The 16,517-nt window shown below is 42.1% G+C and overlaps 1 protein-coding gene across 3 annotated transcripts; it reads left to right on the top strand.

The window, feature by feature from the left end:
- The first annotated feature begins 3,939 nt into the window (after positions 1-3,939).
- On the top strand, positions 3,940-15,056 carry LOC135501241 (synaptogenesis protein syg-2-like). Of its 3 annotated transcripts, none has more exons than XM_064793243.1 (11): positions 3,940-4,072; positions 5,395-5,634; positions 6,076-6,429; positions 6,727-6,993; positions 7,836-8,129; positions 11,782-12,075; positions 12,442-12,561; positions 13,073-13,165; positions 13,617-13,661; positions 13,767-13,834; positions 14,187-15,056. In XM_064793243.1, the coding sequence occupies exons 1-11, from the start codon at positions 4,009-4,011 to the stop codon at positions 14,244-14,246; spliced, it is 1,899 nt and encodes a 632-aa protein (XP_064649313.1). In that variant the 5' UTR covers positions 3,940-4,008; the 3' UTR covers positions 14,247-15,056. The 3 variants fall into 3 exon arrangements, with proteins under 3 accessions (XP_064649313.1, XP_064649312.1, XP_064649314.1); XM_064793242.1 differs by lacking the exon at positions 3,940-4,072 and adding an exon at positions 4,219-4,303; XM_064793244.1 differs by lacking the exons at positions 3,940-4,072; positions 13,617-13,661 and adding an exon at positions 4,219-4,303.
- The last annotated feature ends 1,461 nt before the right edge of the window (positions 15,057-16,517 follow it).

Raw genomic sequence — 16,517 nt, 5'->3', positions numbered from 1 at the left:
TGAATTTCGAGGTTCGAGGCAATCCGTCGGTATCCCAGATGCGCAGTGTTGTTCTGCACCGCTGGAGTTGCATACTACAAGTATGGACGACAGCCATTTTATAAGTTTGAAGCGAGACGAACAAGGAATTAAATCACCTTCAATCAATGGTATAAGTCGATCATCCGCTCCTCAGACCAAGTGGTATGTGTTGATTACATAATGGTGATTGTTTTAAAATTATTAGTTTGTTCTCATTGCTGAAAGTTTTGACTATGATTGGAAGGTAAAATGACAAACTTGTCGGATTGTCCTTCGGTTTGGAATGGGGAATATTGGTCAATGCAAAGCGCAGTTGTGTTCAAGCTGCCCTGCCAATACGGGTGGCGTAATAATACTGCTAAAGAACAATAAAATGATGAATTATAGCAGTGTGTGTCAGAAATTATGTGATGTCCATTCCATTTGACGATCCCCATGACAGCCAGACCCCGTTAGCGAAATATGAGCAAAATAGGAGGAATGCCTCTCAGCTGGATGTTTATAATAGATCAGATAAGCTGATTGATTGCACTCCAAGGCCTTCCTCCTTGACATCTGCTATTGCACTACAGACACCACCTGCTGTGTTAGGTTTACCTGTCTTACTGGGTTCATTACACTTGGTGCAATATGGGTATGTGGATTAGTGGATTAGATCGAATGCACTCAATGTGTTGCTGAATTCCTGCCATGAATTGTTATATAATGTTATATAATGATGAGTCATGGATTGGTCAAGGAACAGTTGCTGTATATCTTCAATGACTTTGATGCGGAGAAGCAGTGTATGCTTCTGCATTGGTTTCTATCTGATGTCCATGAAATATTGGAAGCTGAGGCAGAGATGATGAAACAAGTATTCATCATCATATTCATGAAGGAGTCTGTCATGAAAGAACTGAAAACCTGATAGTGATAGTGACTTCAAGATGACCGAGGATGACCATCATAAGGCCAGAGTTCTCACTCCCGTCTACCCCTGCCCCTGGCCTTCTACCCACTTTCTGTGTGTTAACAGAACAGATGAAACAGCATGCTTCATGCTAAACTGGACATCACATGATCTATCCACACCTGATGCATTGCAATTTTTTTAGCTTAAGTTGAAATTGGACGGATAGCTCTGACCTGGCTACAAGGAGTCTGTGTCAGTAAGTAAGGCCACACAATAGCATACATTATATAGGCCGTAGGGATGTGTACTATTTTCAAGTTAGGTCGAGATAGAGGCAAGGCTGTAATATTGGCTCTTTTATAGACTAGACCACTCTATCACAGGATAAATGTACTGGAATATTTGAATATTGTATGGCAAACGCTTCGTCACAGTGTGCTTGAAACTGAAATTGAACAGGAATATAGCATGGAATCTGTCATGGGTTTGTGGAGCCGGATATAATGGTGACGCAAAGGCATGAACTGTTATAGACACCCTTGGGATTTCCCTAAAATTTCTGACGGGAACTGACGTTCCAAAAGTTGAATGTCCAGGGAACAAATGATTATTTTACATGTATATATCTTTATCTCTAACCCCCCTGAAAGCCATAAACTTCCAGGGGTACTGTTTCCGTAGCCTCCGCCCATACGCAAGTGTCCGGAACCTGAGCAATGTCAAAACATTAAAGCTAAGTGTAGACGCCCCCTCACATACACACATATAGAAGAAGAAAATGCTGTGACTAAGTTAATTTTTGTTTTTAAAGTAGCCCGCAAAAACCAAAAATTTAAATCTCGTTTATTATCGCTGCTACTAGATATTCCCTTTAACAACACTACATTTTACGCAGCAGCATGGCTTGACATTAAGGAGAATGGTCCTGAGGGGTTAAAAGTCGTTTCAAAAGTTCAGCCAACATAACCACAAAGCAAACACATAAAAGTTACACCGTTGACCATTACTAAACTCAACATCTTGTCAGCTTATATATAGATAACACGTGCTGCTTGCAGTCAGCCAGATATGCCAGAGGCGATTAGACTATCTGTGATTACACCTGATTACCCCAATACCAACATCATCGGGCAACTCAGAGAGAAAAGTGAACCTCAAGGCATCAATGCATTTGCCTTTGCAACCTGAGGCTCGCTTTTTGACCTCTCCTAACGGCTGTAATGACATGTTTAAACCAGTCTCATTAAAAAAACTATGAAAAAAAAGAAATGTTTTTTTCACATAGGCCTACTATAAACAAACAGTCCGAAAAAGCAGTTATGCATCCTGCACCAATGCAGACACACAGGGGGTTAAACAAGAATTAACACCATATTTTGATCAACTACAGTATTGCAATATAGAAACAAGCATCCGACAGGACCGATCAGGTCTTCATCTGAAGCATTGCCATTAGGCCTACATTGAGTACACTCTGATTTTGTCAGATGATGTGCCACTTACAGGCAGGAGTAACGATAACAAATTCCGTAACACCTGCTGTGGTAGGTCAGCCAGACATGCCATAGGAGATTAGGCTAGATTGCGCCAATCTCTGATCATGCCTGATTACCCTAATAACAACATCATCGGGCAATTCAAAGAGAAACTCCAACCTCACGGCCTCAATGCATTTGCCTTTGCAACCTGAGGTTCGCTTTTTAACCTTCGCTAACGGGATCTGGCTGTAATGCGAAGTTTCGAGAATACGTCAACTCAAAATGGCGGATGCCGTCATCGGAGATTAGCGTCAAGCCGGAACCTTTCGTTACACTATGCGCTTTTAAACTCATGTTAACGGCTTATAATGGCCCAGACGATACTCATTGGGTAAACATCCACTGAAAATAGTTGCTTTAACTTTTGTAAACGTGTCACGAGTGCTCAAACAACCATTTTTGTGAGTGATGGTTTTTCCATGCTCCGTTCTGCGTTCTCCGCTGTATAAATAAATGTAACAGGACTATACAACAAATGCATGCGGGAGACGCATGCACTGAGCGTGCAGTGAACGGGTAAATCTTGGGAGTATCATACAGTATGTATGCTCCAAGGGTAAATAAATTAACACACGATGTCAACTGGTCAACAATATGATATTGCTAACGGTCATCCAAGCTATTTGAATGTAATATTCATAGGTAATCTTGTGATTGTAAGCAAATCTTTTATAATAAGTAATAAGGCCCCACAACCTAATTTTCACCTATGCCATGCCATGGATATTTTCGCTATCTGCTAATGGGTAGGGCCTATGCTTGACCGGGAGTATGAGTTGACTAAATTGATGATCTTAAGCCCGCAGCACACTAGCCGCCAACTTTGGCGACAAGCAGCATGATTAACCCCTAACAATGACAAGTTCTTCCTCAAACTCTCCCTTTCATATCGACAGGTGAGCACAATGGCCCTGGCCATTTTATTTATAACAGTTAGAAATAGTATCCTTCTGACTTTCACAGCGTAGTTCTTTCAGATGATTTTTGTTCAACAAGACGTTGACATTCAACAGACGTTTCAGTGGGAATTGCTTTTGCCAATGTTTGACCGTGTGCAGGATCTGGTGGTATCGAAGGTGGCGAATCACATTACATCCATCCAAAGTGCACTATAATGCGTCACTTGGACGCTACGAACCTAAAAATGCGTAGAGTTTGGCAGTTTATTACCCGCGCGCACATTTCATCTCCCGCGCGAGGTTAGGTAGAGTTGCGCGATAATCGATTAATGCAGATTAATTGAAAGTCAAATTTGATCAATGAAAAGCCGCAACATTTTTTAGTTTGTTTAATGACCTACTTCACCAGTCATGTTCAACTGTCAATATTTATTTGAAAATACAATACGAGGTATTATGGTGTACCATAAGTATGTCATATGTATGTCAGCCTTCCTGCTGCTCTGTTGCCTTCTATGTTCTTCTATACAGCCGAACCAGGCCAGGAAGTTCTGGTTCACGCCAATCGGCTGGACGTTTGAGGAGGACATTTTTTCGCTCGGGGAGGAAAATAACAACCAGCATTATTGTCTGCTGAGGATTTATTTCTCACAATATGTTGATTCTTTCTACAGGAACCAGGTGCTCTCTAGCAATTGTAGCGATCTTCGTTTGTGCAGGTACAGCATGGGGTCGATTCAGTCAAATACAGGAACCAGGTGCTCTCTAGCAATTGTAGCGATCTTCGTTTGTGCAGGTACAGCATGGGGTCGATTCAGTCAAATACAGGAACCAGGTGCTCTCTAGCAATTGTAGCGATCTTCGTTTGTGCAGGTACAGCATGGGGTCGATTCAGTCAAATACAGGATCCAGGTGCTCTCTAGCAATTGTAGCAATCTTCGTTTGTGCAGGTACAGCATGGGGTCGATTCAGTCAAACGTATACAACGTTAACACCAGGGCCACTAACACTCAGACACAGTGCTACGCTTATTTAAGAAGAGCTGTCTCAGTCAATTAATTGCATGCACACGTATTTGGATATTCGATGAATTGGAAAAACTACACCACCTCTTTGATCTTTTAATCCTTATTTTCTTTTTTTGGGCGGGGGGGGGGTCAAGGAAACGCATGTGATGGCCAGTGGACAGTACTGCTTGTGGTCCCCCACCACCACCACCTTATTATGCTGCGTGTTGTTTTCTCCACCTCAAAAATCAGGTTTGATCGTAAAGAAAAAAACAATAAGAACATCATGCAGCCGTCAAAGAAATATCATTCGCGCTCCGACCACGAACATTTAGGAATGGACTGTAATTATGGGCTGGTTCATCAAAACGTCTCGTCGAGCTCGTGGCAGCAGCATCAACTGCCACAGATTGGTGTATGGAGACGGGCATTGCCTCAGGAGTTCGGTTAATGTGTTTCAGTTTTTCTGTTTCTTCGTGATGCGGACGTATTTTCCCGTTTAAAGTGTGTTGACTCTAACGTCTGGCCCTCATTGAAAATCGAAATAAGTCCCCCACCGCCACCATTTCATTAAAGGGTTTGCACGAGAAACATGTCTTGCCAATATCATTTCCGATTGGCGGTACATTGTTACGGTCTTCCTCCAAAGCTTACCGACAGTAACCATCTTCATGGCGATGTCTTACTTTCGCCATGTCTCGTTTCATGATCAGGCAGCGGTCAATTCACATTTACTGGGTTCCCAAATGCCCAAAAGGACAGCAGACACACATTAACCTGCAGCTACCCGGGCGCTACCAGTTACACGTGGAGATTCCGAGGAGAAACATAAAACGGGGCTGCATATACATTCACAGCTGATTTGTTTAAACATAACAAAACAGAAATAAAACACCCGCACCGCCTCCATTTCATTAAAATGTTTGGGCGAGAAACCATTCTTGTCATTATCATTGTGGTACATTGTTACGGTTTTTGTCTGAATATTAATGATAATAACCTGACTACATGACGATATCTTACTTTCGTTTCAGTCAGCGGTCAATTCACATTTACCGGGTTCCCAACTGCCCTGAAGGACAGCAGACACACAGTAACCTGCAGCTACCCGGGCGCTACCAGTTACACGTGGAGATTCCGCGGAGGAACATACATGTATTACGGGGCAGCATATACATTCACTACTGATGGCGCTAAACATGACGGTGTGTGGGAATGTGATGCAGTCGTCAACGGAGTCAAGAAAACTGGGAAGATAAATCTGCTGCTATATTGTGAGTATAAGATTATTCCTATTCAGCCCAAAACATTTCATATACATTTCAAACCAAACACAGTACATATATTTCAATCATACTGCAAGCACAGTTGTATATTATGACATATGTCAATCTCATAAAAAGATGTACAATATCTACAAAATAGATAACATTCTGAAGCTTGACTAAATTTCGTAATTCACATTCAGTTATTATAATATTGATGTTTTCTTAGGCCAAAATAGTGCCCAGCAACGGTAATTAATTAAGTCATGTACCGATAATTATATCTTTGGCCAGCTTGCTCTGATCTGCTGGTGTCCACGTGTAATCCTGTTTGAAGTTTTATCAATTTGCAGCTTAGCTCTTACCAAGTAGCTACAAATATGCTGCGTCGATATGGACATGTGGTGTAGTAAAGAAATAAGTTCACCATCTTATTGTGCTGTTTAATAGGTGATGGAGTATATGTAACCGGTGCAACAACTACAAACCCTTCCATTGGAGACCCCATAGAACTGAGCTGTAAAGTCCTCAATCCTTCAGGAAGTCAGGTGCAGTGGTTACTGACCATCCCAGGCGCCAATGAGAAGGGTATTGCTGCAGTTACCAGATCAAGATGTGAATATTACCATGCAGAAAATGACAACATAAAGTTTGCTCCATCAACAACTTGTGCAACATCGACGACCAATCATTTCTTCACACTTAACATTACAAAAGTGAGCTCGGCACATGTAGGATACTGGACATGTTATGACTTCGGGGAAAGAGGTTGTTACAGCAAGCCTGTGAGAATAGCTATAGCAAGTAAGTAACTCTATACGAGTATCAATTTTAATCGGATACTATATAACCAGATACATTGGACATGATGTACAAATAGTGAATTTCTACATTCTGCAGTTGAGAGAAACTTCAACGACGCATTCTAAGAACGTCAAAACGGTTTATTGATATTTCATAATTGTTCTTTGCGAACGTTTTTGAGTTACGGTCATCTTCCTGACAAGATTGTTATATCCACGCATGTCGATATTACTGAAAAATAATGGGGGCACAATATGATCATTGCGTAATATACCAATCGATTTCTCTCATTTTCAGAGCCCCCGAAAGATCCCCCAACCCTGACCGGCTTTAACAATCCAATCGTTGGGCATGACCACAATCTAACGTGCGATGCCTGGCAACCGGACGTCCGTCCACTGACCTACACCTGGTACAAAGATGGTGTACAGGTATCGTATGGGAATACATCAACATGGCGGCTGCAACCGGTAAAGAGGGAATCCGCCGGCAGATACAAATGTGAAGGTGTTGACAAGGTGAAGAATCTGAAGGTTGAGGCCGAGGACACTCTTATCGTTTATTGTGAGTTTTTCCAGCTGCATGTAATATAAACAATTTCTTAGATTGAACTTATTCGACAGATAACAACAGTAATGATGGATCAATTTCCATATAAAAACACCCGAGATCTAGATGTAATTGAAAAGTAATACAATGTATTTGACTTAATTGAGGACTAGCCTCGTATATTTTACCAACCAAAAGAGCGAACAAATTCTGGTTGTGAAACCGGCAACACGGCCAGAAAACTAGAAACTAGAAAACTTGAGACTAAAAAAACTTACGAAGACGTTTAAATAACTGACTATTAAAGCCATGACCAGGGCTGAGTTGTTCAAATGTATTGTTAGCTTTAACGGAGACGTTAAGTCTTAACATGAAAATTTTAATGGGTCTAAATGAAAGAGATAACGTCCTTAAGGATACTTAACGTAACTGTTAGGGATAACGTGACTTTTGTGCTTTTGAACAACCGGGCCCAGTCTTACAAATTGGATACTCTGCTTGTGATGTTTCATCGTTTTCTTCGAGTACTGTGCCTCGTTTTCACTGCAGCGATTTTGTATCGCCACCGTATCAACTTTGGTGCTAAAAACTATCAGTGCGGACAAAAAGCTATTAAAACACAATTTACAGTTTAGCACCGGTGCTTTAGAATAGAAACTGATTGGTCACTATCTCGGTTTTGACCTACCTTATTTCCCACCTCGTAAGGATCGATAAAAAAACAATACCAACAGCTCGATATTAATTCCTTGCCCGTACTTGATATATACCGAGTCTTTCACTAACGTTGGGTGAAATTTCAGTGTAGTTATATGATTGACATAATTTTTTATAATTGCATGTTATCTTGTCTGCAGATGTACCAAAGTGGGACCCAACAGTTGTGTATGAGGCGGAAACGCTTGCAGTGATCGGTGGAAGCGTCAACTTTACATTGGCTATCTTAGTCTATCCTTTACCAACCTCAATCGAGCTGTATAAATTGAAGGGCAACACAGTGACAAATGTCAAGTGCGTCATAACGAAGTTGAGCGACACCACGTGGATTTTGACTATTCCTTCAGTTGAGGAAGAGGACTATGGATTTTACAAAGCAAACGTCACCAATGCGGCTGGAAGGGCTATCTTCACGTTCAATTTAACGAGACCTCGTGAGTATCAGTCTACGTAGTTACATAATTTCATCTTGATATTGCACTAGTTTATTCTGTCAGACCCATCCAAGACTGATCGATGTCTCATTTTTCTGACGGGATCTGGGGATATATATCAATCACCCTTACACCACCAAACCCAATTCCATCTATGGACTATCGGAAAAGTATTTAAAAAATCCTAAGTATTTCGATACTTTTGAAGCATTTTTTGCTGAGATGTCGTCTGATCGTCTTCTCCCAACATGCCGAAGCTGCGATTCAATCTGACATGCGCTGTGACATGCGCAGAGGCGAGACGCTGATACATTAGCATAAGCTCCGCCCCGTCATAATGACGTCATTATTCTCAGGAGTTGGTCGAGCGATGGGACGATTCGATGGAGGTATTTACTGTAGTTTCATGAAAATAACACCACTTCATTAACAGCCGGTGTCGCCGCCCCTGACTCATAGGGTGGCGAACAGAGCTGTTGAGAAGGCCGATCATTGGCTGGGATTCCAGAGAGGGTTGTCCAGGCCTCATATCCAATATACTTCAGTTTCGAGTCCAATCCTTATTGTTTGGGTTGTTGAAACCGATTCGTAGGTCTCCTATGAATGGGATAATGGGATTGGGCCTTCGGCCATTGTACTGAGTGTCCCAGAACATTTTCAACTAATCGTCATTGGTAGTGTAAAGGGTGTCCCAGTGCTAATGGCTGATAGTGTACAGGGTGTCCATGAAAAAAGTCCAACTGACATATTGGCTTCTGCTGGTTTTAGGGACTGACCTGCCCTTTTAAAGTGAGGCACTGCTCAGGGAGGTATGGAGCATTTCTTCGGGTCTTATCATCCCTTACCAGCTTCGGGCTTTCAAAGATACTTTGCAGTGCGAAATTGGTAAGAATGAGAAGTTGTCCGTCACATATCTGAAGACAAAACCGAACATCCCTCTGAATGTACAGTCTTGTCCGAAGTGATCAGTGAAGGAATAAAAAAGAACGATGCAAATTCCGATTCAATTTTTTTTCAAACCTAAAGATACACATTATTAGATTGTCCAGCAACATCTAACGGTTGTACGAGGGATGTGCAACCAGCAGGTACGTAATCCAGGCTGCCTCTCATGTCGCGGACTCTCGTCCGGAAGTTCTCTGTCCGGTAGACCTGATATTGATTGACGATTAACAGGAACTGGTCGGTCTCGTTGTCGGTGACGTAGGGTGATAGGACTTCATCTAACCAGTGGTGCGCCGTTTCCTCCCTCATCCAACCAGTTTCCGATTGGTTAATCTTTACATCTGCTGGTGGGTTGTCTTGGAGGGCTGCAAACACCCGGACGAAACCTGTTCTGGGGAAGGTGATGTGCGCCGGCAACTTTGCTCCAGAGGCTGCGATGCAGAGGGTGACGGTGTATCCCAGCTTGGTATTGGACCTGGATAATCGGACGTCTATGGCCTTCTCCCCGTGGTGTTGGCCGTGTACATGGTTCTCATATCAAACAGGACAAAGGTTTTGTCCATATTAAAGAAGAACCGCATCTTTATATCAAGATGATCGATGCTCCCAGCAACCGCATCTCGGAAGGTCTGGATCCTTGCAGCAGCATCAGCGGTGACGGTCGTTGTATTCTTCTGTAAGGACACGTGGCGTCTCTTCATCAAGCACTCCACCCAGCCTATGGAAGCGTTGAAATCCCCTAGCTGAGGGCGACAATGCTGAATCAATTCTCTGACATCTTGGGCTAACTCATTCCACTGCAGCTTTGCCACACTACCAACGCCTTATCTTGAATGTCGAGAACGGAGACTGCGAAGCGACGCTCTCTCATCTGCTGCAGCCATTGGTAAAGCTGGTCCTCAACCTGTGGCCATAACGGATCACGGGGCTCCATCACCGTCTTCTTCCGGCCATGCCCTTGTTCTTGCTTCTGCTTGAGGTCTTTGAGATTCCACCTTCTAAACGTCTCCCAGGGGATGTTATAGTGGGCGGCGAACTCTCTCATACTGCGCACCGTACCGTTCACAAGTGCCTCCTTCTGGTCTCTCAGGTAGGCAAGTTTTTCTGTCACGGTGTAGCGCCGGTGTAATGTTTTTGAGTGTTTCTATTTTTGAGTGTTTCCCCTCATTGTTTGGGAACGCTAAAAGATAGATTGACAAGTTTTTCTGTGTTTCCCCCTATTGAAAAGTCATGGTCTCTCTAGCTGCCTATTGTTTGGAAACACTGACACATGGGAAACAACCACAGATGTTACACCGGCGTCTCTACAGCATCCATTGTCGCACAGGTTGTCTCTAATGTGGGTACCCTCAGTGGGGCTTCATTTATAGGCCTAAGAGGCCCTAGAATTACTCAAGAAAACCATAAATCCTAGAAACTTCGATTCTGTTTTCTCCCACGTAGGCCTAGGGAGTCTAAATCAAAAAAAGAGGGTTGTAGAAAAACAGACGATGAGCTCCTCGTTTTTCTTCGGAATTTCGTGACTACTATCATTGCCTGAATCTCACTTTGCTTTACTAATGCAAGCATTCGTAGATTTTTCTTCAGAGTTTCAATAAGGACTTTTTTTGTTTTGGGGGGTTTGGATCAATCTAAAAGGTGCTTCAGTTTTATGAGACAACCGGTATAAAGGGTCGGCGAGTGGCCTTACCCTTTACGTCATTCCACATGCGCACTCATCGACCAGTAGGCCCACAACACTTCGAATCAATAGGGCTGCGGTAATAATTGATTTAGCGTAACCGTGACAGCTCGGCTGAGCCATCACAAGGACCAGCGAAGTCACTCATTGGTTACCTCTGGTGACTCGAGACTCGAGAGAAGAGGCCGGGCCTTGAATATCCCGAAGTGGTGTTATTTTCATGAAACTACAGTATAAAGAAACCCAATTCGATTCATGGACTATCGCAAAACGATTTTTTAAAAACTCAGAATATTTCGATACTTTAGATGCGTTTTTATGACTCCAGCTCCTCCCTCTGGGAGTTGGAGTCAGTATTGTTTTCGCTCAGGTTTCTCGTACAATCACGTGACCTCTCCAACACTCGATAATGCACTCTTTTCGTCCAAGTTTTAGGCCAATCTTCGGCATGAACATGAAATCTAATAAGCGCAGTACTTAAAATCAGATATTTCTCTCGCCTTGAAAACATTCCTGGGTAAAATCCATTGAGATTAGCCGAGTTAATCTACTTTTTCCGTGCTTAAAATCTCTGCCGCTGAATTCTATAAATAGAAACTATTAACATCGCGGCAGTGTGGTTCCCATTGTGCGCCCTCCCACTTCACACCATGTCAGGAGGTTTTACCGAGAGGGAGGGCGTGCGGTAAGAAGAATGGCCAAAATGACGTCACGTTTTCCTGGCAATGCCTCTTGCCAGACCAGTCAAGAATTGGGAAAGCATCTTTAATTCAGACAACGTTAGAACTAGTTAATTAATTTGCAAAAGTAAAAGCAGATTTCACCACTAACCAGTCAAATCGGAATACGACGGCGCAAAATGTTCTTGCTTTCTACTCTATTGACATGACGACTACCTGGGGACTATCAAATTTGCTACCAGCAAATTTCGGAATTCTAGTTTCATCTTGATATTGCACTAGTTTATTCTGTCAGACCCATCCAAGACTGATCGATGTCTCATTTTTCTGTATCCATTCAATTCAGACATCCCCGATGCGCCATCTAATCTGAAGATACGTGTAACGGGCACTTATGACGTGATAGTGACCTATACATCTGGCTCTGATGGCGGAGCACCACAAACCTTCACCATTGAGTACAATGTCATGGACAGACATCCCCAAGTCATCCAGGGAATCGAAGACCCGAAGAACACGAGAACCGTCACTTACACCATACGTCACCTATTGGCAGGCACGACATACTACATCAAAGTGAAAGCTGTCAACGAGGTTGGTGTGAGCAAGTTCACTGAAACAGCAAAGATAAAGACAAGTGGTAAGTTCGGACCAAAATGTCCAATCACAGGCAGATGTACGGCGCTTGTTTTATTCGCTTCTCACATAAACGTAATGTTCTATATCCATTCTCTTAATTATCGTCAACTGGTCATCATTTGTGTCGATCGAAGACCGGAAATAACAGTATCTTCTGTAGTCTACCCCACAAGACATGATCAGGAAATGATACAATAACAGTTCATGCCGATTTTACTGACGTAATCAATTTATGATTTCCCCAACAATTTCTGGCAATAGTTCCTTAGCTTGATATCAGAAAACTAGAATAAGGAACAACCAAAAACGTGACGTCGGTTTAATATTAAAGAATTATTAGAATTAAAAGAATCACATTACGTTTTAGGAATTGCACTTACCGCAGGGGAAATAGCCGGTGCCGTCGTCTCCGTCATCCTCTTTGTTGTACTCATGGCTGTTGTTATTGTTGTCGTGATGCAGAGAAGGAACGTCGCCTGTTGCGCAGGTATTCATCTTATAGGGTTGGTGACGGAGATAAGTTGAACATATCTTGCCTGTTCTTCAGTGACGATTCAACTGACAGAACACGCTTTGTTAGTTATCAGCTAGGTTCTATTACAGCAACCCAATGGCATTGGATAATGTTTACTTGGGTGATACGGGTGTCAGATTAGCATGTCGTCCCTATCACAGTTGTATACATGTAGCATACGAGTTAATTGTACATGTATTCCGTTTGAGCACTTACAACTTGTGTCACATGCCACAAGGAGGCAATTAAAGTGGCTGTCTTCGCCTTTACTTAAAAATACAACAAAAAGCGTGGTAAACAGTCGAGCATATTTTTTTGATACAAAGTATCGAAAACATCGTTCGATGTTTATTTGATAAGCAGTTCTGTTCAAATATTAGCACCCCATTGCGGTGTTTTGAAATATATATCGTCGTATCTTTAGTGTCAATGTCTGTTTGTCATACAATTTCACTAGCAGTCGATTATCGTATTTCCTTTCCAGGGCAAGCTGATACCCGCGCGCCGGACTTGAGCCTCGCCGTGGCAAACTCAGTCGGTGGAGATGCAGCGAATGGAACTAACCCGGCATTCGAAGGTGAGCTATATTTTTGTATGACCTTTTAAAAGCATGCCATCTCAGGTTACTAATATTTTAATCATTGAAGAAATATCAATAAATGTCAATTTTTTAGAAATGTATCAGAAAAAAAATATATAGTATTCGACACTAACTGAGTCAAAATCTAGACGTCGCATGTCAAACGAGAATGGAGCAGAAAGAATCTGAGGAAAGATGTTGCCGGAGTTGTCGAAAAAAGCAGCTAAAAGAACGTGCTTGGTGTTTATTTGAGGAGTATCGTCAGCCATTCCGATTCCTCCTGAATTTGGCGAACCGATCGACCGACCATTCATAAACCGAGCTATTTTATCAGAATTTACTCTCAAAGGTAAATATTGCGTAGCACAGGTATGGTGTTGTGTGACGATACTCTTTATTTCTAAAGCCACAGCCGTTTACGGGTGAAGCATATTTTTTTGTTTTCAAGGCGAGACAGAGCCAGTATATGTCAATCAACCACAGCCAGGCAGAGGTAAGTCAACTGTTGGTGAAATATTCAAAGAGGGGAGGGAAGTAGCACCTTATGTACCCGCGCACACTGGGGATGTCAGTTGATTCTACTTCTGATACATTTCAGCTCCCGATTCAGTGGTTTATGAAGACATGTCAACACCTTACAATCCATACGAAGGACTAAACATGACAGTAGGTACCATATATAATTTGCTGAACTATCATCCTCGCCTTTATCAGTAGGGCAAACCGAAAAAAATGCGCAACTCGTATTTCTGAATTTAAAAAAAACTATTAACAACAACTATATACGGTGTACATGTATTCGGCGGTTTCGGAAATTGCTTTCGATTTTTTGACTAAAAAAACAATGACATATTTTGAGATTTTCATTTTTGCGAGTCGATGTTATTGACTGCTTTTATATACTGCCTCCATGCAGGCAGGTATTGCAGTGGACCATTCATTTCAGTGTCTGCTGCCTACTCTCTGCATGCGCAGCCATTGCTTACATTCACGTTACTCTCTGTTTTACTTTTTTTAGGCAAGAGCTGAGGAGGACCAGCAGTACGAGTCACTGAAGATTGAAAATACAAAAGTCTAGTCAATCCATCCAAGTCGGATCTTCTCTCAAAAAAATATTCTAACAGTGCTTCGAAGGAAATGCTTCTATCCCATGGCGCCGGGCAAGACGCCCATCAGAAGTATTGTATTTTTAGCAAAAGGGAAATAACGACTCTTTTGTTTGGAGACAAAATAATAATTTTTACTAATTTACAAGAGAGATGATCCCCCAGCGAAGACTTTCACAATGGCGCTTCTTAGTTGCCATGGTTCTACAAGTGATAGCCTCCGCATAAACCTTAAAAATACGGATCATTTTAAGCGAATCATACTATCCAAGTTGAAATTGAAAGATTTCTGTAATAATGTCATCTTAGATTTTCTTAAACAATTGTTGTATCAAATGTACATGCACATGTAGAGAAAACTGAATACGATATTAACTAAAGACTGTCGTTATTAATGGGAACCTTATCTGGATTTTAACAGAGAGCACTACGCATTTTTATCGATTTGGGAAGGCTATTGCTTCAATTTATGTATTCTGCTCTCACTTGACCAAAAAATGTTGTCCTTTAGACAAATGTATTTTTGATGGATGTAAATGGGTCTATCTTGTTCTAAATACTATCTTCTTTGGGTCCATGGTCTGGATTTCAATCTGCAGCCGGCTTTTCTATGATTTCATGAGGCTGGTATTTGTGTGTCATTTAGAACAGGTCATCTATCCTCCAGCAAAGCCGCAATATGTTTTTCATTCCATCTGCCGCACGTGATTGTTCAATTACCATGACATAAAACTGTGTATTCAGCAAAAACTGTAAACTGTAATTAAACATTATAAACAGGCCGTGATCTCGTTTGTTTATTTTTCCGTTACTTTTATCCGTTTATTTTTCCGTTGAAAACCCTGAAGTTAATTTGTTTTCTGCTCGCGAACTTGAAATAAACACCTTGGTTTGTTGGTTGGGGGGGGGGGGGATGAGAAAAACTCGATATTTCCTCAACCACTGATAATTACATGACTTATCGTTATGCATGCAGTTCAACTTTCTGGCAGCAATTCTATGCTTATCACGACTACAAACGTTTACTTCATCAGCGAACTAGAAGTTGAAGAGTGTGTGGTAGATCTCAAAACAAGCATTGGATGGTTAAGCAGTTCAACTTTCTGGCAGAAAAAAATACGTAGGGTATCAGGTTGGATTTTTGGAAGAAGAACGTGATTGAAGAGAGGTGCGTACCTAAATTAAATCCACGACAATGATAGTTCAGCGTCATGCAACATCAACTGCAAATTTTTGTCCCACACTTCAAACCGACTATGAAATTATCATCTTTAACCACTCTAATCAATGGATGGGCGTGCTCTCTCGTTATGCCATCACATGTTAATCATCATCCGCTTTCGGTGTTCATCCTCTAATCAGTAACGCTGTAAATTTGTTAATATTTGTCGCGGACGGGCCCTCATCACCCGCGGCCAACAGAAAGACAGGGCTACTCTCTTCACAGAAACTCCTTCTTTATTGTAGAGGGACTGAAATGTACAATATTTACAACCTTTAGTTTCACAATATGTACAATGACGTTGTACAAATAAACATCAAACATAGTCTTCCATGTCCAGCAATAATTGGGCGGTTCAGCTTAAACTACAAATGTGAGCTGACCTACACACTAAACACTAAACACTTTACTACCGCCGTACTGTGGCATTCAACTTGACCACAACAACCCTGGAGCTCCACTTACAAAAATAGTCTTGACACTGACAGCTTCTCTACGAACTGTATACCACCATACACACAATACATACTAGGCCCTATACAGCCTGTGTCACAAAGCACTACATTGGCTTACACTAATACACACACCTTGCACACACCAGCTAGGTAAACTTCTCCTCATAAGAAGAGCTAGGTGCGGCTCCACATGACAGTAAACTGTCGACAGTAATTGAAAAACTGTCGACAGAAAACTATCCATAGCCCTTCCACTATGAAGAAAAAATCGCAGATAGTCACTGTCTGCGAGCTCTGGAAACGAGCGAGATAGTTTCTATCGAAAGCAACTGTCGTAAGGGCCATCCACGTACGGTGGTTTTGTATGATAGTTTCTGTCTGACAGCCGTATTTACCTTCCACGTGGCTGTCTTCATTCAGCATGTTGCCAGCAAGAAGGAAACAAGTCGCCGCGGCGATTGTGGTTTACATGACACTGCGTGAGCGGAGGCAAAAGAGGAGGCACAAGCTTTGGGCACATGAATGGTTTCTTAGAAGGGAGCAACACGGTGCATACCACTGCCTCC

The sequence above is a fragment of the Lineus longissimus genome, chromosome 17 (assembly GCF_910592395.1).
Source record: "Lineus longissimus chromosome 17, tnLinLong1.2, whole genome shotgun sequence".
Classification (NCBI taxonomy): domain Eukaryota; kingdom Metazoa; phylum Nemertea; class Pilidiophora; order Heteronemertea; family Lineidae; genus Lineus; species Lineus longissimus.
The sequence above is the reverse complement of the archived record's forward strand: the minus strand, read 5'-3'. Positions and strand labels throughout refer to the sequence as shown.

Excerpts from the sequence above, each read along its gene's own strand:
- LOC135501241 (XM_064793242.1), top strand. The coding sequence starts at position 4,234 with ATGGGGTCGATTCAGTCAAATACAGGATCCAGGTGCTCTCTAGCAATT. Across the intron at positions 5,635-6,075 it reads GATAAATCTGCTGCTATATT|GTGATGGAGTATATGTAACC; the intron begins GTGAGTATAAGA and ends GCTGTTTAATAG. Across the intron at positions 12,562-13,072 it reads GAACGTCGCCTGTTGCGCAG|GGCAAGCTGATACCCGCGCG; the intron begins GTATTCATCTTA and ends TTTCCTTTCCAG.